The sequence below is a fragment of the Dromaius novaehollandiae genome, chromosome 15 (assembly GCF_036370855.1).
Source record: "Dromaius novaehollandiae isolate bDroNov1 chromosome 15, bDroNov1.hap1, whole genome shotgun sequence".
Classification (NCBI taxonomy): Eukaryota; Metazoa; Chordata; class Aves; order Casuariiformes; family Dromaiidae; genus Dromaius; species Dromaius novaehollandiae.
Window position 1 is genome coordinate 1,075,674 of NC_088112.1, and position 23,218 is coordinate 1,098,891.

At 43.8% G+C, this 23,218-nt stretch overlaps 1 protein-coding gene across 3 annotated transcripts in view; it reads left to right on the forward strand.

Annotated features, from left to right (window-relative positions):
• Nucleotides 1-23,218, forward strand: part of NRG2 (neuregulin 2) — a 175,408-nt gene that overhangs the window by 116,088 nt on the left and 36,102 nt on the right. For all 3 annotated transcript variants that reach the window (XM_064520722.1, XM_064520723.1, XM_064520724.1), the window contains exons 3-5: nucleotides 2,947-3,065; nucleotides 7,129-7,194; nucleotides 19,127-19,247. In XM_064520722.1, coding sequence (XP_064376792.1) covers nucleotides 2,947-3,065; nucleotides 7,129-7,194; nucleotides 19,127-19,247 — 306 coding nt within the window. The remainder of the gene's footprint in view (nucleotides 1-2,946; nucleotides 3,066-7,128; nucleotides 7,195-19,126; nucleotides 19,248-23,218) is intronic.

Consider the following 23,218-nt stretch of genomic DNA (forward strand, 5'->3'; position numbering starts at 1 on the left):
CTATTTGGAATAGGGAAATTCCCATTACTGTGGCTATGGTCTGCATCAAAACTCATCTTCCTCTGTATCCTTCATCTCTCTCCTCCAAGTCTGTGACCTGAAATTATACAGAACAGTATTGAGACCAGGAGGAACTACACTGATCTGGGAATGGTGTATGAAAAGCAAGAAAAAACCTCTTGATTTTTCAAGGGGTTCTTGCTAAAAAAAAACCTAGGAGAATTTCATGAACTGTGATAGAAAATAAAAACAAGCTGTTTTGACAGTGTGACAGTCCTGTGCATTAAAACAAAATAAGCCTTTTTGGTTTCACCTTGACGTTGATGTTCTATAAATAAGAGCATTGCTTTTTATTCTGCTTACATTCTGCTCCAGTTCAGGTAAAAGACCAAATGTCTCTTACTCTGTTCTTGGAGATGAAACTGTCAAGCATGCTCCCTTTCATTAGCCTTTCGTGTCAGTAATAACTTACTAATTTGTATTTTTGGGACTTAAAAGCCTTTGTCTGTAAAAGATCATGTACACAGGTGATATTCTAATGCTGTAGTGGGTTTTTCCAGATACTGCACATGGTGAAATGTGCTGTGCATATGAGATTACAATGCAGCCAATAATCATTAGAATATCTATCCTCTGGAAGCTGAAGGCAGCATGTTCATTAACGCTTTCAGTTCTGCACTAGCAGATGTCCAAGCACTACAGTGTGCAAGGGTGGTGTTTTCTGGAAGACTCTGAGTTATAGCCTCACTCTCCAAAGCTGCCCAGGAACCCATGTCTTGCTGCTTTCAGTATGTACTGCCTTACTCATTGGTTATGCCTTGCAGCTATAGCATAGCATAGCATATCAGTGGTTTAGAAAACAAATGGCATATTCTGTTAATAAGGGTTAAGACAGTTCAGAGAAACTAATGGCTTTGCTGGGATCAGTCTTGTTGGGGTTGTATGCAGTAGTACTAAGAGCCTGCCTTGCCTATCTGTCAAGTGTTACTACACCCATCTTTGCGGAAGGAGAGGGCAGCATGGTCCTAGACTCAGCTGCTCTAGCTTAACAGTGTAAACTTTCTTCATCAGGTACAGGTACCTCTAACACCTCCCTACCAAGATGCAGCACCCAACTGCCACCAGGCAGCAACAGGCCCTGGAGGCCCTTAAATGCTTTGCTGTCTCTTGGGTGCTGCTGGACTCCTAGGCGTCACAACAGCAAGGACCACAATGCTCAGTAGTGTTGCAGGTGACCCTCTGAGACTTGAGAAAATGCAGAAACATTTACAGTGTTGAGAATCAAGGAAACTTTGTACCTCTGTGAATCAGCCTGCTTGTTTAGGTACCCATGTTTGAACATGTTGGCCAAAATAACTGTCTTTGCACAGCAGAATAGTGCAAACCTAGGATTAGAGGGATTCAAGAGATCTTTGCTCACTGTCAACATTCATTTAAAAATTGCTCCACATGGGCCTAAACTGGTGCAACTGAGCACTTGACCACATCCTGTAAAACAGGGCAGTGCCTGTATCCTGAGAGCTGTACTAAGTCCTCTCCAAGTGCTTTTAATTTACTAATATAACTAGTGAGATATTCATGCTGTGTACTTACGCCTTGGCTCTCAGTAGAGGCAACATATTAGGATGTTAAAAAATGTCAGTGTGTTTCTGTGAAGGACTTCCTATGGATTGGTAGATGATGCTTTGCACAGCCCCTAGAAAAATCTTTTTCAGATGACACATGTAACATTGGAAATATTTCCAAAGTTAATGATTATTTTCCACATAAAAGGAATTTTATTTGCCTTCAGTGATGTAGGCCCCCTGGGACCTCTTGCTAAAGCTGTCAGTGTTCCCTAGACCCTAAATATGGTGACTGTATGACACAGACCTGAGACAGCAGCTTGGGGTACAAAGTGGAGAAAGATATTCTCTCTAGAAGAGAATACAGGATGGCAGTTCCACTATGGTCTCATAAGTGACTGCTGCTGTGTGCTGAAGGCTCCCAAAGTATCTCTGTTGAATTAGTTAACAAAAGATTTTTGCCTATTTATCAGCGAGACATCCCAGAGAATGAGACATCAATCCTACCATGTGGGAAAGGCAACACTCTTTTTCCTTGCAGCACCTGAACTGTTCTTCCACAGAGCTGCTTCCATTCTCATTAAGCATGCAGCACAGGTTGTAAGCTGACATGGGCATTCATCACTCACAACGTCTTCTGCTGCTTCCAGATACTTCTGGCCAATATCAATAAGATGATCATATGGATTTCAGCCCCCACATGTTTGTACTGCCCTGGAGTGTGCATATTGGGGGGAGACAAAGTGCCCTAATCACTGGCCTGGATAAAGTTACAAGCTAGCTGTTTAGGTCAAGTCATGGGGCTTTGATTTGCATACTGGAAAATGATGAGTTCCCCCTCCTCCTCATGGCCATAGCATGTGTTTGCATTCCAGTGTACTGCACTGCAAATTGCTGCCTGTGAGGAACCCCATAGCTGATACACTGCTTTCACTCCTTGCAGAGAAAGGTGCAGAATATGTGGCTCATTTCCACATCTCCTTCTTGCAGGCAGAGCCTACTGTTCATCACTAAAGTTACCTTCGTACAGAGCAGAAAGTCTGTGTTCTGGGGTGCTGGAATTCCTGAGTTCAAAACCCTCATGAGACTTTCAGACTTTCTGCATGTGGCCTGTCGGAGAATGAGATTAGGTATCATCAGGCTGAGAGCAGTCCTGATTCAGAGGGAGAAATCCCTTAGGAAATCACAGAGATTGTTGTTCCTGGGAAGGGTCTCATCCAAATCCTGATGAGACTTGAGCCTGTTCAGCTTACAAGGTCAGACCATCCATCTGCCCAACATGGGGTGACCTACCAGGCAACATATCAAGGTCAGGAATGTTTATCAGTTCATGAAGATGGTTAGCAATTGAATAAGAAATGTCTGCTGTACTTTTCAACAGAAAGATTTCCAGACTGCAGTTCAACAAGGTGAAGCTGGAAGATGCTGGGGAGTACAGCTGCGAAGCAGAGAACGTTTTAGGGAAAGACACCGCAAAAGGCAGCCTGAATGTGAAAAGTGGTAAGTTAGAAACCAGCAAATGTCTCAAGCTGTCTGCCATTCAAGCAGAAAACAGGAGGTTATTCACATGATCCGTCTTGAATTTTGTTTCATGCTTTCAGTATATCAAGTAAAATAATCTTGGGAGATAAGAAAAATGCATCTTAGCATAAATGTTTATCCTTGTTATCTGTCACTGGCAATGTGGTTGATTTACATTTTAAATAAACTTGCAGGCTATGTATTTTTTAAAGGGGGGAAGGAGGACAGAAAGCTGGTGGGCTTGATGCTTTCTTTTTTTTAAAGAATTTCTGAGAAGCAAAACTCACCAGAAGACAAAAAATTAAACCATAGCTTTGCTATGAGTGAAGTTTCTTCTGGTTTTCATCCTGGAATGTGTGCTCCATCTCTTAGAGCTCAGCGGATGGAGTCTGAGGTTAGGTGGTTTATTATCTTAGACATTACAATTACATTGCTTAACGTGATGGTTTGGGTGAACCCTCCAGCTCAGAAAGTCCCTAAAGTGATTGCCAGAAGCTTGGAGGGCGCAACTCAGGAAGGGATGACTCTGTATAAATCCTGTTTCCTAAGCTCTTTCTCCCACCATGCACAACAGGCCACTGAGGGAGCCTGGGCTCTGTGCTAGCAGCCCTTCGGTGCAACCCAGTTTCTCTGTTGTTATGCTCTTATTAGCATTAGTCATATATGAAGGAAGGTAGCTTTGTCCTGCTATTTTATTTCTCTAGTAACCTCTGCCTCAGCAGTGTTTGCAGTCCTGAATTTTGATTTTGTAAAGCCTGATTGTCACATAGCCTCCCCCTCAGTTAGTCAGCCTGTAAATGGCCAGTGCTATACCTGCTTGCAAAGGGCTCCAGAGGTGAAAGGCAATCCATGTTCAAATCTTCTGTCTATGAAGTTAGCCCTAAAGCTCTGCTATATTTTTTTCCAGTTGTTATAGAAAAGATGTCCAGAGTTAGCTGACCGAGGCAGTGCCACTCCTTTTTACTGTCTCACGCGGCCTGTCCAATTGCGATGTAAACTATTCCTGTTTCAATTGAGAGACACCTGTGCAAAATCCTCCGTGGAGCATGCCTGCAAACAGAGCTCTGTCTATGTCCTCTTCTTGTCCTTCCCTATCATTAGCCATACTTTTTCACAAGAGGAAGTGTATCTGATTGAACAGTGCTCTGATCCTGCATGCTGCTTATGGTACCAGGAAAACGCAGGTCAGGCCACTGCAACTTCACACTACTTCTTCCCGCATGTACAAATAACAGTTGCCTTTGGCAGTGTATAATCTTCCTCCACATGGAGGTTTGCTATCTAGCAAGGACAGGAGCAGGTGGTTGCTCTCATTCAGGTCTTGGGAAGTATGAGGACGCATCTGAGCTGCCCACCAATGTGTTGAGACTAGTAAATCAATGAAGAGACCCAAACATCTGGCCTGCACCTTTGCCTAAAAGGAGCTGCAGGCTGCAAGGCACTGTAGATCAAACAGACAGAAGATTGCATGGGTTGTCCCACTGTGGATTTATCTTAATTAATCCATTCTCTAAGCTGCCTTGTGAATCTGCCTTTGGCTTGTGGCTCTCAGCTGCGTGCACACCTTTGCTACTGTTTGCAGGTCACCTAACAGCACAGCAAGCATTTGCAACTGAATACTAGTCATAGTCCCTTGCAAAGGGAAGATGATGGTGATTGCTGTAGGTTTCTGCCACTCTGTCCTCTCCTTTGCACTCCTCTGTTGCTTCCCTTTGGAGCTCCCTAGAGCTAAGCAACTTTCATCTGTGTCTGTGCACTTCTTCTTCTCCTGGAGTCTCCCTGTTTCCTTCCGTGCTGTCCTTACTGCTAGGCCTTCTTGTGAGCCAGATAGTTTTTCCCACCTCACTTCTGCGAGCTCCCTTCTTCTATGATATCTTCCAGTGGAAAACTCCCATCTACTTCTCTTTGAATCTACAAGTGTGCATCCTTCTATTCCTGCCTGCATTATTCTCTGGTCTCCATAGCACTGATCCTATTGGGACTAAGGCTCAATGTACTGCTCTGTAAAGAACTAGCAGTCCATAACAATGAATTAGAGTTGAAGCAAGAGCTGGCCTCCCCTTGGAGGCTTCTCTTCTTCCCCTGAAGCTCCCTCCAGCTGCTGCTGCTCCTTAGTGCCCTGTCTCTGAACCTGACATATCTACCTATCCTGGGCAGACTGCCTGAGACTGATGCTGTAGGACCTTCTGCTGTAAGTGTACTTTGTGACCTGATACTTAGCAGTACTATTGGGAACACTGTAATTTTGCTCTGATACTTACAGATGGCCAAATCCAGGCCTGCGAAAAGGTCCTGAGTTTACAGCACATCTTGTGACTCAGAGACTCAAAGTTTGGGGAAATCTCTGGATGCCTCTATAGGGAGGTGTCATTGCAAGAAGTGGTCCAAGCTGCTTAAGCTCTTGAAGCTTGAGATGAGCATTGTGGAAAGTGAGGAGCCCATTCAGCCTAACATGCTGTTCCCCTTCAGGGGTGAAGAGGCCAGAGATGGAGGCTCCTGAGCCCACTTGAGTCCTGGCTAGCAGAGGAGGAGTTCACACATGAGATGCTCAGATATATGGAGGTGAACATATGAGGTTCAGTCTCTGTTGGTAACAATTTCTCAGCCTTGTGAGGCAGCATTGCCTCTGCAAAGTACTCTTTGCTCTATTCCACTATTAGGTTTTGGTTTATATCAGTTTCATAAGATGACTGTTTCAGACCTGCAAATCTGTTGCAAATCACTGAGAACACTACAGTGAAAAGAGATTTTCTTTAAAAAGAGAGTGGCCACAATGCTGCATTGGTTGTCACTCAGAAAATGCCCATCATCCAAACCCATCAGCTCATCTCTCTTCTGTAATTCTGGTATTTCCACAAAATGCCCAACACAGAAATAAAAATTTCCCCTAGGAAAAGCTTTGTGAAAGTGTCACTTTTCTGAGGAAATGCATCTGGTTTTAGCCAAAACATATTGTGCTTTGGTGCTATTTTCAGAGTTTCATTATTTTGAGGCAAATCAGATGCTTTCTTAGAAAATTTTCTCATTTCCCAGGCTTCTTTGTTGAGTAGTCTAATATTGACGTTGCAAGTGGGAATGAGGGAACATCTGAGATGTGACTGCTTTAGACTTTTTTTCTGATAATATTTCCAGACGTTCCCTTAGTTGAACTCCACTTCCCCACCCCCTTCTCCCTATCTTTGCTAAACACCTTGGGAAAAATCAAGCTTTTTTTAAAAAATTCTTTCTCTTTTCTTTTAATTTACCATTCCTTGGTGCTCTCTTCCCTGTCTTTGAAAGGGTAAATGATGGCCCTGGTCATGCTGCATGCACAGCACGGGTTGCCGATGCTCTCTCCTTGGATAATTTTGCACCTTTGTATAGTCATGAGAGGCTTTGATCTGGAACGGGCTGTTGCTGCCAGCCAGTTTGCATAGAGCTAGTGAATGCTGGACTTCCCTAGTATCCTGGTTTATAAGGAGGAAAGCACTATGTGTTCTGGGCTCCTGTATTGCCTTGGGCCATGACCTTCATCAATTTTATATTCCTCCATCTCTTATAAAAGCATTAATCTATGTTGAAGAACTGCAGATATCTGAAGTGGGGGGAGGTTCATCAGCTGATCCTACCTTTTCTTAAACTCACCTTCATGTTTTGCTCATTATTATGTTCCATGATCTCATCTTTGCATCCTCATGGCCATCAAGGCTAAGAGAACTTCCCATCATTTCATTCTCTATCTTGCCTGGTGAATCCTGAGCTATGTGTCCTGAGCCATTTCTGCCTTTTTATTATGACAGAGATCCTAATGGCATGAATCTTTTTATAGCAAGGGAACTGACCTGCGCTGTGCCATCCCCTGCAGGGACACTCGTTTATCTGCCTCTTTTACCTGATTATCCAAATAAGTATATTCTAACCAGTACTAACATGTCCATAGCTTCTCCAGCCTGTGCCACCAAGCAGCACCTGCTCTCATCCTCCTCCCTGTGATAGCTAAGCCTGCCCTTCTCTGGTCAAACTAGATATTTTGTTCACTACTTTCTTACCTTAATTTCCCCAGGAACAACGAAAGCACCACAAGTCTTACCAGCCTCAGAAACTAAAATAGTTGTTATGGAAGAAGAGTGTAAGTACCTCTGTCCCCCCTCCCCCCATATAGTTTCTTTCCCTTTATTTGTTTTAGTCTTACAAGACATTTTGTGTGAATATTTTATTGCCTTCTGGAATCTTCTTTAATTTCTACTTCTCTTTGATTTCCCCCAATGTCATTGATCTTTCACTAAATCCTTCAAAAGTACAATTTATATCGCTAGTGTCTAACCTAGAGAGAGGGAGATGATGACTACTGCAATGGTAACATGAAGAACATGCTGCTTAAAACAGCAGCTAGATTTTAAGTGCTACCAGGTCTTTTAATATCTGGCTTTATTGATACTGGTAAGATATACTTGATAGTTTTTGGTTTAGGCTATTTTTTTTGAGTATAGATAAGAAAAACAAAAGAGACTATAGGAAAGACAAGGAAAGAGACATGAGTCTTCTGAGAATAAGTCATAAGAAAAAATGCAGAAAATATGGCTGCACCCTGCCATCACATTTTCTCTTAAGCTTCCAGAAGTCAGGAACAGCTTTCCTGAAATGTTTAGTTTGATTTCGTTTGGTGGAAGTGCTTTAGCATTGCTTTCTATTGGATTGTCATGAGCACAGTAGAAAACAGACACACAAATATAAAAGTGAAAGCAGAGAGTGATGTATACGAATGCAAATCTAGAAGCCAAGTGCCTGGCTATGGGTTCAACTCATTCTGGTACAGGGAATTATTCCTGTGATGGATTGTCTCTCCACCTCAAAACCCAGACACAGTCAGCACTCTGGACAGCCCGTCAGGATCCCATCCAAACGAGTGTACACTCAGAGAGCCTTGGACGAGGCAGTTATTTTAAGATCTGTGCTATATTTCCATTCCAATTGCTCCTGCCCAGAACTGACAACATAGTTGGCTATGCCTGTGTGTTGACAATTCTGCCTTGCAGATTTAATGCAGATGTTTTCTGCTTGGAAGACTGAATCTTTTACGATTTTAAAGGAAATCTGATTTCAGCCACAGCAGGGCACTGGCCAGGTATCCTTTAACAGCTTTCCTGATTATAAAGCTGCACTTAAAAGTTTGCTCTTACATTGTGCTTAGCCATCCACTATACTGCTGACATTGTATAGAGATGTAGCAGTGTTTATACAATGACCATGACATTCTCCCCCAGATTTTTCTTTTGTGTTCACCAGCATAGATTCATGCTATATATTTATCACTTTAGATATATGCTGATTTCACTGAAAGCAGAATTTTAACAACAGAGAAGAAACTTGCAGAAATGCTATGTGGCCTGCACAGAAGTTCCTACTTTGGAGAAACTTTTCCCTCTGCTTTGTGGGACTGTCATCCTTGATTGTCTGCTTTTTTTCTTACTGATGTGAAGAGATAGTAAAATCTCCAGGGTTAAAATTGCAACTGGCTTTTTCCTTTACATTCCTTTTTTCTGATGTCTCCCAAATGTTACCTGAATGACATATGCTCCCCTTGATTTTTACATGTAGTCACTGCTGATCTATCGTAGAATTGCACAAGTGTATAATATACGGGGGAAGTGAAGAAGGTATTGTGAGATGTGATGATCTGGAAAGCTACAAGTATCTAATTTTTGTAAAATTCTTGCATTTCTTTTAAATATCTATATTTAAAAGTTTGTCTGGCACCTGTAGGCTGTCCCACCTCTCATTGTTTCAGTGAAAGACTTTAAATGAGCTGCTGGGTTTTTTAAATGATCTGCTGGGTTTTAAACATCATGTGGAGAAAGCACCATGTGAGCTGGTACTTGGTGGAAACTAGAGCTGGAGCTGCTCAGGAAAGGAAAGTGCTTCACTTGTGGAACTTTGTCTGCTCTTATGTTTGGTCCATGGCTCTGGTGCAAAGCAGGCACATTACCAGGCAGGCTTTGCAAGGGTATAAGACCCAGCACCTCAAGAAGCTCACTGTGTTCTCCCTGCAGCCCAGCTAGCTCCTTTGGGCAAGGAGACAAAAACCTCACTCTGGATAGCCCTGTGCCCCACCGCACCTCCCGACCCCCCACAATATCCTTGCTGCTCCTGGTATATGAGTTTTTAACTAGCATTTTACCTGAAGGTCCTACTTCCTTCCTAGGTGGTCTAGTCTTCCTTTCTACCTCTGCCTTGGGAACAGGAGTAGGATGTCACATACTTCCCCCTTGGAGTGCAATTAAAGCCTTTTTTAGCACCTCTAAGTGAAGCTGCCAGCTAATACTACCACATCCAGAGTCATTCCTACCTTCCTCCTCTTCTCCAGGAGTCACAGACATCTGGGCACTGCTGCATCTTTGCTCACTGGACTTTGATATATAGCAGGTTTGGACACCAGATGTGTGACCCAGGTCTACAAGGGGTTCTCTCTCTGGTCTTGGGTAACTTTCTTCTCTGGAAACATATTTTTTGTTACACTGCTTTCCATCTCAGCACATTCCAATGCCTATCTGGCACCTGTAACCAAAGGGCAAGGAGGCAGGGTTGTACCACAGGTTCTTGTCAGCATCTTTACTGTCATTTTGGTGTGCATGGATTCTTTTCCCCGACTGCTGCCCCCGCTGCCTACATGCTGGCTGGAGCAGGACCTGTGGTTCCCTTTGATGGAGACATTGCTTCATACAGGCCTGGCAGTCCTCATGACAGTATGGAGAAATCCAGGCTCCGATGGTATTTCTAGGTAGAGACAGTCTCCATACCAGTCTGGACCTGCGACCAAAGACAAAACGTTCAGGAGATCTGGGATCTGTTTGTGCTGCATTTTGAGAGCTACCTGGATCAAAATCTGCCTTTCGTCCTTGCTCCAGATATGTGGATGCAACCTGGGACCTGCCAGAAGGAGAGCTGGGGTTTCTGGTGCCCCCACTGCAGAGCATGTGCGTGGTCATGGGAACCCACTCAGCTTCATTTAATAGTGTGGGTACCTTCAGATAAGCTAGTACCATCTAGCAGATGTACCAAGCCAGGCCATGGAGTGAGATGAGTGCTAGCCTGGCCATAGAGGTGTAGTATAGATCTTAACAGGAGCTTTAGCCCACATGGTCCAACTGGACTTTGACGGCCAGATTCAGAAAAGAAATCTCTGGTGTCTGAGAAAATCCTTCCATGATATTGCATATTTTAGCATGGTGCTACATTCTTACACTTTTTTCTGAGTATATGTTTGCTTCAGAGCATTGCCAGAGTAGAGAGGTCTTAGGTGCATTCCAGCATAATGCTCCCTGTGCTCCTCAGGAAGCACTGGGGCTTGAAAGAGAAGCTGTGCTACTACACTTAGCAAGGAGTCTGCCTATTTGGCCCAGTAAGTGTGAGATAATTGTGGTAGCCTGGTCCACAGTGAAAAAGTGTTAAAATAAGTCATATTGTCCATTTGCCATAGGCTAAGACTCTGCGGTTGGGTGGTTACAGTGCCTCAGCTCACAGGCAGGAACTTGCAAAGATGGGATAACTTAATCACGTGCCCTGGTGCAGAGAGAAAGGTTCTTTATGTACATTTCAACATCAGAAATTACTCCAGAGTACTCAAAATGGTAATGTGAACCAGTCACTGTGCAGCCTCAAGCAGTTAAACAAGGTTCAGGAGTTTGTGGCTACAGATCTGCTTGGTAAACAGAGGAGGAAACTTAATGTCAAAGTTTAGAAATGTTTTGATGGAGACAAAAATGTAAGAAGCATCAGAGCAATCTGTAGAATATTTTGAAATGAAAGGCATACGCAGGACAAACATACTGACACCCTATCACACTCTCATTTCTAAAAGGTAAAACAATTTTTGAAATCTCTGAAAAGGCCAAGTAATCCCTTCTGCTTTTTCTTTGCTGTTGAGTTCTGAGTTGTCCTCTAGTCCCTTTCCTCGTCTTTGACAAATGATTGTACTCTTAAGGATAAAAGAAAATATAAGCTGGGTGGAGGAAGTATGGTTTTTGATACTGTCAAGCTACAAGATATTCTGTCAGTCATGCACAGATGTTGTGAACCAACATGTAGATCACTGCAGTTGCTTTCCTGGACTCTGGTTCACGTCCTATGTCTGGGACATCATCTAGCTAGTCTGGTTGGGTCTCTTTGCTTTACCAGCCTATGTCGGTTGGGCAGTGCTTACAGGGCCATCTCATCTCTCTCAACTAGTGCTCTGTAACATAACTAGGTTTGGAATCAAGTGAGAAGACCAAAGAGAGAGCAGGGGCAGGAGAGAGAGAGTGCTGAGTTGTACTGGGAACATGAGGACTTGAGGATAATCTGTGAGGCACCTGAATGAAAACTGGACTCTCTGGATTGTTGACATTTGAGGCCTTTACTCCAACCACTGGGGATCCTAAGCCCTCCCTGAAGTCACTTTAAAGAAGACCTGGGAGGGTGGATGAGAAAGCTCATCTTTCTCCAGTTAAGTCTAGCTCTCTAGTTTGGTTCCACAGCTTTAATAGCTGTTGTCTTCATGCTGTTCTTGGGCTACATGCATAGACCTTTCAGTCTGGACTCATTCATGCTCTCTCTCTCTCCCATTTTACTGTCTTCCCAGTGTTAATCATGATTGATGATGGGAATGTTTTCTTTACTTTCTCCACCATGGGACTTTTTGTCTCCCACATGAGACAGACCTGGTGGGCCATGGTTACAATGGCTTTTCTGTGATGTGGTCTGTAAGTGGTCACACCTAGTTGAATCAAAGTCTCAGTATATACCACAGTAAGATGTGCTGTGTGAATAAGGTTCAGCCAATTCCTTCCATCCCCCTCAAGTCCACACTGGAATGGCCTTTACTGAATGCTGTTCTAGATTGACCATGGTAGATCTACATGTTATTTTGCAGGTCAACCTCTGCTCACTCCAAATCTCTCAAGTCTGAAGGCACTATGCTCTCCTAGAGCTGACAATATTACATGAGCATGGCGCTGTTGGTTTGGAGCTAAAGGGTGTCCAGCCAGCCCAGAGCAAAGGTAGAACAGATGCAAGTCAGTCTGCCAAGGGCTATGCAGACAGACCAGTTTTTAATGTTAGACTAAAAATAAGTCCTGGCATGGCCTTTGCTCAGATAGTTTTAAACTCTAAATTTAAGGTCTGCAGCTGGAGGTGTAGTTGATAACTGGGTGAGGCCTGCATGCACATGAGTATGGTACCTCCAGGTGTACGTGTTGCAGATCTCGCTGTCCATCTGCAAAGAGAGTTGTGGTATGCCTGTTTGGTGTCAGGTCAGGTTCGTTGCTTAGTTTTCACATGGCTGATTTTTGAAGTAACCATCACAGCAAGGGTATGTCGCATTACTACTCGCATTGCAATGTAAAGACAGGCCATTATGACTTTAAAGTGGAAGATGGGAAGCATGGCATATGGTGTAGGAGGGAACCTGAACCATCCCCTTGAAGAAGAGGCTATATGACTAGAGGTTAGAACAGGCTACTACCAGGAGATCTGGGTTGCTTTTCTGATTCTGTCGTCGGGTCCTGGAATGATGTTTCACTTCTTGGGCTTCAATTGTCCCGCCTGCAAAGCATGCTTACTGACACTGGCCCTTGCAAAAGGATTTTAAAATTGTTGAACAGATCATCTCGTTGAAGTATCATGTTGTAGCTATTACAACTGATGAGGAGGATTAAAGAAAATAAAATGCTGCAGTGCTATTAGGTGTTTTCTGGAAGCCTGGTGGTAGCGAAAAGTCTAGGAAGGGCAACCTCATACAACTGGAGAGATCAGCCTGGAGATGTGACTGGAAACTTTATGTTAACACAGGAATTTATCCCTGTAATAGCTACACTTCCTACAGAAACAGGCAGTCCCTTTGGTGCTCAGAAATCTTTAAACTTGCTTCTCTGTGAGATGCCCAAACAGTGAAGATGGCAGATGTGTATTGTTTTGATCAGTGATATGTTGCTCTGAGCTGAGTATCCTGCAGTCAGGCCTTTATATTACAGCTATTGATACGCTCAGGAACCGGGAAGGTAATTCCAGCAGGATCTATACCAATAAAATGGAGGGGTAAATAGTGGGACATTTCCAAATGAATAAACATACAGGAGCAGAATGTTTAACTCTGGAGTCTCCCCATCAGCTGCCAGGTGAGCCCCAGTTTGGACAGGCCTTTCTGATTTTAGGTAAAGCACTTTCAGTCTCTCAGATAGCTGATGATGAGTATCCAGGCTCCCTTCAGGTTTATTAAGAGAAGGGAGTGCCATGCCAGATGTACAAAAATGTCCCACAGAGAGAATGGTTAGGATCAGCAAGCTCTCAGTATATTAATCAGTGTAAATCATGGATTTAGTGTGAATTGTTCCAGGATTACAACTAAGGAAAAGCTTAGCCAGACACCTTCATACATGTTCTGATGGGGTAGGATGAACTAGGAAGAGAGGAACCTCGGCAATTCTGTGTTTTATCAGTAAGTACATGAGGTATATACAGAGCAGGCAATTTGTATACACTCTCTGAGCAGCTGAGTTCATTTGTCTAGCTGAATGTCTAAATATTGAGAGAGTAAAGTATCTGTACTCTATGAACCCACCAGTCAACATTATTAAAAAAAAAAGAAGGAGCAGCAAAAAGCAGATCTAAACCATCACTGTCTCCCTGCTTTGCTCAACAGTAGCTGTAGTTTGGGGAAAATTAAGTATAATTTATAGTCCGAGCAGCATTAATTAACTCTTTGGAGACTGAAGAGGGAGTATTTCACCAGCTTCCTATGAATAGGCTGGTGAGCTGTCTGCAAAGCTTAAATGGTGTATGAGAAACAAATTGTATGTGATTACTTGTACGATCATTAATGGCCTTTCTGAGTAGATGGATGATGTGAAGGAAAGTCAATGTGGCAGTGTTGGTAGCTGTGGCTCTGCTCTTTGATGCCCCACCAGTGCCATTAATCCCTGAAAATCTAGGTGCTCTGTGGAAAGTAGATGCTCCAGTCTCCAGTACTCTAAATCTTTCATGTGTATATTCAGCATTGTCCTTATTAACTGGATGAGTAACAGCAATAATAAAACCTGGCTTCAGCCTCTTTTGCAATTACATCCATCTGAGGCAGCCCTCTTTCTCCAGCACTTGCCTCCTCATTTTCTTCTGCTTTGCTCTTGGCTCCGGTACTCAGACCTGCTGAAGATCTGACTTGCTGATGAGTGAGCTGCTCCAGGCCTTGTTCCACAGTGCAGGAGCTTTGTGCCCAGTTTGAATTTGAATTGGATTTAAATTTGGATTGAATTTGAATTATTCTACCACTATGGTGGAAACTCCCTTTCCCCTTTCCCTTCCCTTCCCTCCTCTCATGCTTCACGCCTTAACGTGTTTTTCTGTGACATACAGCCACATATGGTCAAACAGGGCCACATTTCATCCCAGACATAGTTACATTTTCTGAGGTGGGTATACTGATTCTAGCAAGCTTAGAGCAAGACATTTTGGCTGCCCCAGCTGCTGTACAGCCTGGCAGCTCTCTCCTTCCTTCTCCTCAAACAAGTTGCAGCTACTCCCCTTGTGAACATGAAATCCCAGCTGTAGCAACATCCCAGAGTGATCAGGCACCTTTGCAGGCTCTGGACTCACTGTTACCATGCAGGAGTGAGATCTCAGGGTTATAATAGACAAAAGTCTGTGTTCAATAGGAGTCAAAACTCACAATGGACCTTAGGAATGATTATGAATATAATAGAGAACAAACCAGAGTGATACTAAGACTGTGTGTGCATCCCTGGCCCATACCTTCAGACCTGCCCACAGTTCTGTCTCACCATCTCCAAAAGGAAAGAATAGACTCAGAGATGGCACAAAAAAGGATTGCAACAGTGTTCAGTCTCTGTATGATAAATTACTAAATAGATCAAGAGATGGCAGGCAGTGGCTGTAATGCCATGCTGAAAAAAAAAAAAACACAGAGGAAATGACTGGGGAATGATCATTCTTTTCTTTTTTTCTGATGTAAGGCGTAGGAAAAGACAGGTCTAAAAAAAAAATAAACCAAAGGGAGACATGTCTGCACACCGTGTACATAACACTGGAACTCTTGTCACAGATATCATGAATGTTAGAAGATTACATTCATTCAAAGGGCAGCTAGCTAGCTACATCCATGGAAGAGCAATCCATCAAAGGCTACTAAATATAAAGACACTGTGGCTGACTTAGGCAGTCTCTGAACTGCTCATCCTAGATGACTGTAAGAAAATTATTGTTGTATGCTCACCCTGATCTTCTGTCCTTCCTTAGATATCCACTATTGCCACTCTCAGAGGTAAGACAGGGCTTTGATTTGACCAGTTCAGCTCAGCTTTTGTTCTTATTAAGGCCTGTATTTCATGACATCCTTTTCTCAACAGGAATTTGGGCTAACTGCCTCTTATTCTCAGCTTTTGCTACATCTTTGATACTAACAAATTGACTGTAGGTATATTGATTCAGTTTTAAAACACATTGTGCTTCTTCAGGAGAACAGACACTGTCCTTGCAGAAAATAGGATTTAAATGAAAACTACATTAACAATGTGCTCCTAGGAGAACTGATCAACCATGCATTTTTATGTCAGAAATAGATCTGCTGACAGCTCTCTTTTTAGAAGTACACAACATTCACATCCGAAGTCTCATTCAAGTCAAGTTTTTTATTTTGTTAAATGAAACAATGTCATTTAAACCAGATGAGAATCCCACAGAATCTCTGGCTGGTCAATACTGTAATCCAGTCTGGTATCACATCATCACACAGCAGTCCATCTTCTCGTCCATCTTTTCTGGCATAAAGGGTACATTTCTATCTGAAGTGTTTTCTACTGAAAGGTTACTGGCTCTGTTTGCACTTCTCCCTCACTGTCCTTCACCCTATTCCCTTCCTGTGGAAGACTCACTCCAGAGTACATTCTGTTCCTGCAGGATTTATGATTTATGTGAAAATTTTCCAGATGGGTGCCACAGATCCTTGCCTGCTAGCAATTGATAAATTACCTGTTTGCAGAGGGGATGGCTGCCTACAGGTTGTGCTTCTGCTTTTTCTGTGTATCTTTCTTTTTGCACTGGTACTTTGGTTCCTGAAGTTTCAGTGCTTCTTGATCTGAATGGACTCTTACAGCTTTAACAGAGACCCATCCATTCTATAGTTTTAATGCACTTTATTAATACAGGCCAGCAAGCAACCCAAACCAAAGGCCATCCTGTAAGTGACTTTCTGCAGCTGCCACACTGTGTGCCAGCCAAGCACAAGGACTACTCAGAGGAGCCATTGCTGATTTCCTGCTGTACCTGCTCCCCTGCCTTTTTCACACTTCCCTGGCAGGCCATTCAGTACTCTGCTGCTGCTTCTGTCTCCACAAACTGGCCCAGACAGCCCAAAGGGAGCTCCAGAGCAAAGCAGGCAGCTTGTACTAGCCTGGCAGCATCGGTGACCTGCAGCTTCCCACACAAGTGCATGCTGAAACCCAAGCACAGCCTGGCTCTGACTGTTCTGGGCTAGAGATGCATGCTGCTAAGCCAGATTTTATTTTCATGCTCAGTTTTTAAATGTCAGTTGGCATTAAGAATTGGTTTAAGTGGCTGGATCAAGCAATAGTAAGGGAGAACCTTGCAAAGAAACTGCAAGTGCTAACACACACTTAGAGCTCCTCTGTCCTGAACCACCCCCTCTCCCCTGGCCTTAAGAGCAATGTGCCTCTATGCTGCAGAAGTGAAAATGGTACAGACTGGTTAGCAATCGGTTATGATGGTTTTGGCTTCTACTTCCCATTAAAGTTAATTGGAAGGGGGAACTGTATTTCCCTGCAGAAATTTGGGAGTTTTCATATTGAAACATTGAGCTTTTTTTCACAAGGATCTCTTTTGGTGGTGCAGTCAAATCATCTTGCTGTCCTAAAAACCAGCATTCACTGTAGTCGGTGTGCACTGCTCTGCACATACTGCTCTCAGCTAGCTAGTGTTATGTGCCCTATGAGGACAGCTGCCTTTTTTCATTGCAGTGCCATCTGCATTTCAGTCTCTGCCGAAGACTTTGCTCTGCTGAGTGCATAACCTAGGCTTTGTTATGGACAGAGGAAGGCATTGTCTTCCTTACAGGATTGGACAATGCATCAGGTCAAGCAAAATAAACAGCAGACTTGATTCTGCCTTGAACTGCATATAGGTAACAGCATGGGTTACTCCTGCTGTGCACAGGATGAACAAATTGCTTATTCAGGGAGAGAGGGATCTCATGCAGTCAGAGATACTCTTAAAAGCAAGAGAGCCAGAAGAACCTCTTTTGGCTGTTCATGTGCCAAGCATCCCCTTAACATGAGGGGCTTCACAGGGTACTGGGATGTGCCTATTGTTGGAAACCCTCTTTTACCTGTGGATGCCCTGACTTACCTGGCAGGGACTAGACTAGGAGATGGAGCATGAGAATGGAAACTTCAGCTCTGGTGGTGAGGCTGAAGCCTGACACAGCACAGCAGGTACTCACCACAGCCTCTGAGCCTGCTGCAGCGGCAGGATGGGCACAGGAGCTGCCTGAGGTATGGAGAGCAGCCCAGCTGTCTTCAGAGCAGGCTCTGGCATGCCTCATTTCATCCCTTGTGGTTCTGATTGTGTCCTGCCTGGTTCTGGCTCAGGTTTTTGCCTTGACCACTGTGTCAAGGTGGTCCCTGTTTTATTCCTAGTGTTCTAACCAGTGCGCATGATGGTTGTCCCATGTGGAGCCCTTCACCCTACCCTGTGATAAGTCTATTGCTGCATGGCAGATGTTCAACAGTCAGTTTGAAGTCACTAACCTCTCCTTGAGCTTTGTTCATCTTTTTGAAAATATGATAGAGATCTCCTCCTTAGAAACCTCTAGTACAGCATAAAAGGTACTGGGAAGTATGTAATAGCCATACTGCTGGAGATGCAACTGTATCAGGATATAAGCAAGATGGGTAGATCAGGAAGGGGGAATATCTTCAATGAGATCAAATATTCATCTGGAAGAAGCAGATGCTTTTGAGCACCCAGCTCTTCTTTTGGTGATGTGAAGATGGGTTTGCAATCCAGAAAACTGGTCTGTTTTTGTAACCTGTATCAGTTACTCTAACAAAAGATGTTTCCCTTCCTAGAAGCCTTTGTCTTGCCTATGGAAACTCTTCATTTTAGGCTGTAGGTTTGACTGAGTCACTCAGAGATAGGTATTACAGTGAAATTCTGCAGAGTGCTGTCAGTTTCATTTCTACTTTATGTACCTGGAAAGTTTTTCTCCAGAAAGAAATTTGAATTTGAAAAAGCATCTGAATCCCAGGAAGCATCAATCATGTTGTCTGCCTTCTTCTTATGATAGACCAGAACTGACTATCTTCTAATGCTGAGTTCCTCTTTGGTCTTTTCAGGCAGTCCCTTTAGAGCATGACAGAGAAATACTCAGAAGTAGGGTAGGGAGAGATGGTGTTGTTCCTGGTTGTGCTGGACATGTTCTTGGGACAAATTGAGGGCATTGGTTTCTGAAAAACTCTTTCCTCCCAGAGACATGGAGCAGCTTCCTAACATTGAAATGTCCCCTTCAATGTTGCTGGATCTTGATCCAATATCATGATATAAATCAGATCTTAGCAGCATGCCACAGTGACTCCATGACTCTGCAGCACACCTTCTGGGCTTTCTAACATCCTGCCTGCCTGCCAATGAAAGTTTGCATGCATGTGTAAGGGGAGGCAAGGGGAGCTGGGAAAGGGGCACTTTTCCATACATAGATGCCAAAACGATGATTTTTGTCCTGACATGCTGACTACTTGGAGGAGGGTGTGCTCTGAACTCCTCACTTGCTTACCTACCTTTGCTGGGCACAAAGAGGTCCAGTCCCAGGACCTGGAGAGCTGAATGCTGGTTTAAAGGCACAGGTTGAGGTTTGTAGCTCGAGGGCTTTTACTTTGGCAAATGAACTACCTGAAAGTATCTAAGAAACCAGAATTACCCAACGAAGGAAGTAACAATGTATCCTTTTTGTATATATGTGTGTGTATTTTTTTTTGTTTGTTTGTTTTTCTTCCCTGCAGTAACTACAACTCTCTCCTCCTGGTCTGGGCATGCTAGAAAATGCAACGAAACAGCCAAGTCCTATTGTGTCAATGGTGGGGTATGCTACTACATCGAAGGGATTAATCAGCTGTCTTGCAAGTAAGTGAGTGTAGTTCTTGTGTCAACATGCAAATTACTTGGCTGGGTGAGAGGAAACCTCTGTGCCATTGCAGGAGGAGGGTGGCTCTGAAATTCTCCTGGCATTTGCAGTTTGAGCTCTGCAGGTTTAGAGAAGGAATCTAGAGGGGTGGGTGTGGGTGGAGGAGGAATCATATTTTCTTTTTTGTGTGAATGCTACAGTTCCCTTTTCGTGACTTTTCCCCTGAGAACATTTGCCCTTGCTGTTTCCTTTCCCTCTCTTTCCTTTCTCCTCTGCAGCGTCAGGGGAGATCGTCAACCTGCATTTTCCTCTTGTTCTCCCTGAGCTGGTTCAAAGCTCCATGTTTCCAGCCAACGTCTCCCCTCAGAGCAGAGGGGCTTTTCACGGTGCACATCCACCTACCTCCTCTATAACCATAAGGGGCTCCTTGCTAAGACCTGCCTCTTACCTCTCCTTTCTCCACTTCATGGGCCCAGGACTGGATTTAGCATACAGTTGTTCATCATTCCATGCTTGTCTTCATGGCAGGCAGTGGCTTGTTTAATGCCCCTTTCAAATGTTAGAACCTGCAAAAAAAGAGGATGGAGACATATTAAGTCATCCTTAAAATGCAATTTCTTGGAGAGTTTAAAGTGGGGCTGCATAGTCTGGGGAATGTGGACTAGGATGTGAGAGCCTTTCACCTTTTGTTCAAACCTGTCACAACTAAAAAGCCCAATAGCCTCTCATGGTTCACCCTCCATGCTTCATGTGGTATGTGAATGAAAAGCACGGTCTGATTGTTAGTGCTGGAGACATATGTACCTAGGCCAACACACCTATATCCTGTCCCTGAGCTTGCGCAGAGTGAGCCACTGCAGCCATGTGAGGTGCTGCCCTGGGCTGTGGAAGTGCCCGTTTGGACCCAGCCACTGAAGCCACGTGAGGCAGTGCCCAGCTAGGCTAGTGAGCTTAGGAGTTTCACTGAACAAATGCAGTCCACACCTGATGTCGCCTGGGGATCCAGGCATCCCTGTGCCCATATTATAGAAGCCCAGAGTTGAGTGTTTGCTTCCTGCCTGGCCCAAACACCTCTCTGTGGAGAGGTACTGACAAAGGCATACACTGCTGTGGATGTCAACCAATCCCACTACCACTGTGTGGTGTGATGTTCACTAGACACTTCAGCTCCTTAGGCCTTGTAGGATGCATCTGAACTGAACCACTGCCTCTCCTGGAAGGGTTGTGGGCTGGGTTAAGCTTAGCACCCTTCTCCCAATGTCTTGTTTGCACTTTGCACTCCTTTGCTTTGGCAGGGAGCAGTATCAAACTGCAGCAGCTCTCCTAAATAACTGCTTCCCTCATAGCTCTACCTGTCTATAAAAGGGACTAGTGGAAATGCATTCTGGTGAGCTCCCACACTCTCACTTTCCAGTGCAGGATCAGCTGTGGTGGAAAGGACATGGGATGAACAGCATCTCCCGGTAGTCCCAGGCTTGCCCCTTCAGACATAAAAGGATATGGTAGGACAGAAACCAGATTCCTCCACACTTTCCATGTATGAAAAGTGAGAGAAGCCCAGAATACCAGAGACTTGTGTTTTAGAATAGTTGTGTCTGTCTTTGACTTCTGGGTGGCTCTGTAGGTTCATCCTGCTGTATCCTTCCAGTGTTGTCCATAGGACATATAGCGGAAGCTCTGGCTGATCAATCACACAGCCACTATTCTAGGGTAAATGCAACTGCATGAAGAACCAGTAGTTCCAGTCCTTCCATGCTGGGGACAGCTGAGCCTTAGATCAAATCCATATGCCCTTTGAGCTTGCAGGAGTGTATGGATCAATGTACGGATCTAGGTGCCACAGCCTATCTCTAAGCAAAGTGCTGAGCCTAAAGCACAGGTCTCAAAGCTGTTTCTTTTGGGGAAAACTTGAATCCAGATCAAGATTTTTCAAATCAGACCGATTTCTAATTACAGCAAGAGTTACCTAAACTCCTGCCATACACAGGTGTGAAGGTTAGGCACCATTATTCCTAATGAAGGATGCACATGGTAGTGCATCAAGTGTCTTCAGCAGATAAACTGATCTAACCAGAGTAATGCTAGCCCTGCTAGGAAAAAGTCTACCTTCAAACCAGACTGTTACGATAGCTGACAAACAGAGGGGCAGCTCAAAGATGAATTCCTGCAAGATTTTATGTGCTATGCAAAACAGACATAAGTATTTCATATCATTTGAAAGTCATAATTCCTTACTTTCAGATGGTAAAATGATTTCTGTTTCTGATGGGTCCCAAGATACAAGCTGTTCAAAACAAGGTGTGTATGAAAAAACAAAGGTGTGTACGAGTGGGCAGCAAAGTGCTAACTGAAAGAAGGTGCTTCGAAGGTCCGCACTGTCACTATTCGTCTGCCAGAAAAGACAGTTCTGTGTTAACAGGAACCCAGGTGGACAAAAGTTCCTTCCACACAGTGCAATCATTTCTGCTCCTGTTGCTTGAGGAGATACCTGGATGTTCAGTCTTTCTCGGTGTTTTTTATGATTAAATCACAGACTGGAGATAAGAAATGCTGGATTTTAAACTGGTGTATTTTAGAGTTTCTGAACTCCAGAAGGCAGTACTTAATTATTGAGGAAAAGGGAAGAATTTGAACTGTTTATAGGAACATCACACTTCCCATAAAATGGCTTTCCCAGTAAAATGGAAGATTTATGGTGAGGGCTGATGATGGATAAATTGTCTGCAGATTTGCGTCTCCGCATACTAGCAAAGTGCTGAAGTGTTTCATAACTTCACCAGGACAGGAGATCTGCTGCTGCAGTTTGTGAAAGAGGCAATGATACAGATACAGAGGAGAACCTAGAGGAGGAGGCAACAGTGCAGGGTTTGACCTGTATGTCTCAACCCCATAACATGGGAGTCAGCCTTGTCCCACCAGCAACCTCTACCTTTGAGACATGAGTCATGAAAGACATTGGTAGGTCCTTCTACACACAGATTCTTCAAATGTTTTGGAGCCAGAGACTGAACAAAAGCCACAAGAACATCTTGAGCCAGGAATGATGTATCTATCAACACATTGTTACCACTTTGCTGTTCCTGGTTGGAGTCAGCAGAAACTTGAGGGCCTGTTTCCACCGTTTCCCATCCTGCAATCTTCCTTCACTGTGTGCAAAGGAGATTCTAGCATTCCTGGCACCAGTGTGATGCTACCAGCCTTTTCAATATCCTTCTGAGAACCAATTATCAGAAAAATAGAGTTTTAGAGCATTCTTCTTGTTCACTACCTGCTGTCATCCTGTAATCACCTTCCTGGATTGGATTTCATTGTTTGCAGCTGTCCACAAGCATAGGAGATTCTCTCTGTACATGTTACCCTTGGCACTCTGGAGTAAAAAGGGCAGCTGGACTCTCAGGTGATTTATTTTCCTGAAGTGGCTCATACTGAATTTGTTACAGATTTTGTCTAAATTGGCAGCTCGCCTTTTATTATTATACTCCGGCAATTTGTTCCTTCTGGTCTTTTAAATTCTGCAGAATAAACAACAGCTCAGCTTTTTCCTGCAAACCACTGTCTCCATCCCTGTTCAATGCAGTTCATCTAGACTTTGGACAATGCAGTTTCATCACCAGGGAAGAGCTCAGAATAGATTTGGAACTGTTCCAGAAGGCATGTCTTGTGTTGGAGTGTGCTTGCATAATTTAGGCTTTAATTTGAAGTAAATTCTCTAAATGCTAGGTGCAAAGGAAACTTGGATATGATACAATCTCTCCTGTCATCCTGACTATGCAAACAGACCACCTGGAAATTTGGTGGAAGAAGTGTGATCTGCATCAGATACACTGCACACTTTCAGCATAAACCCAGAAAACTGCTCAACCACACACATACAGAATTGACTCCACAGCATTAGTAAATTAAAGAGCCTGAGGCTCTTGTTGACATGAAAAATTTCTTGACCTTTACTCCAGACCATTTTACTCAGAGA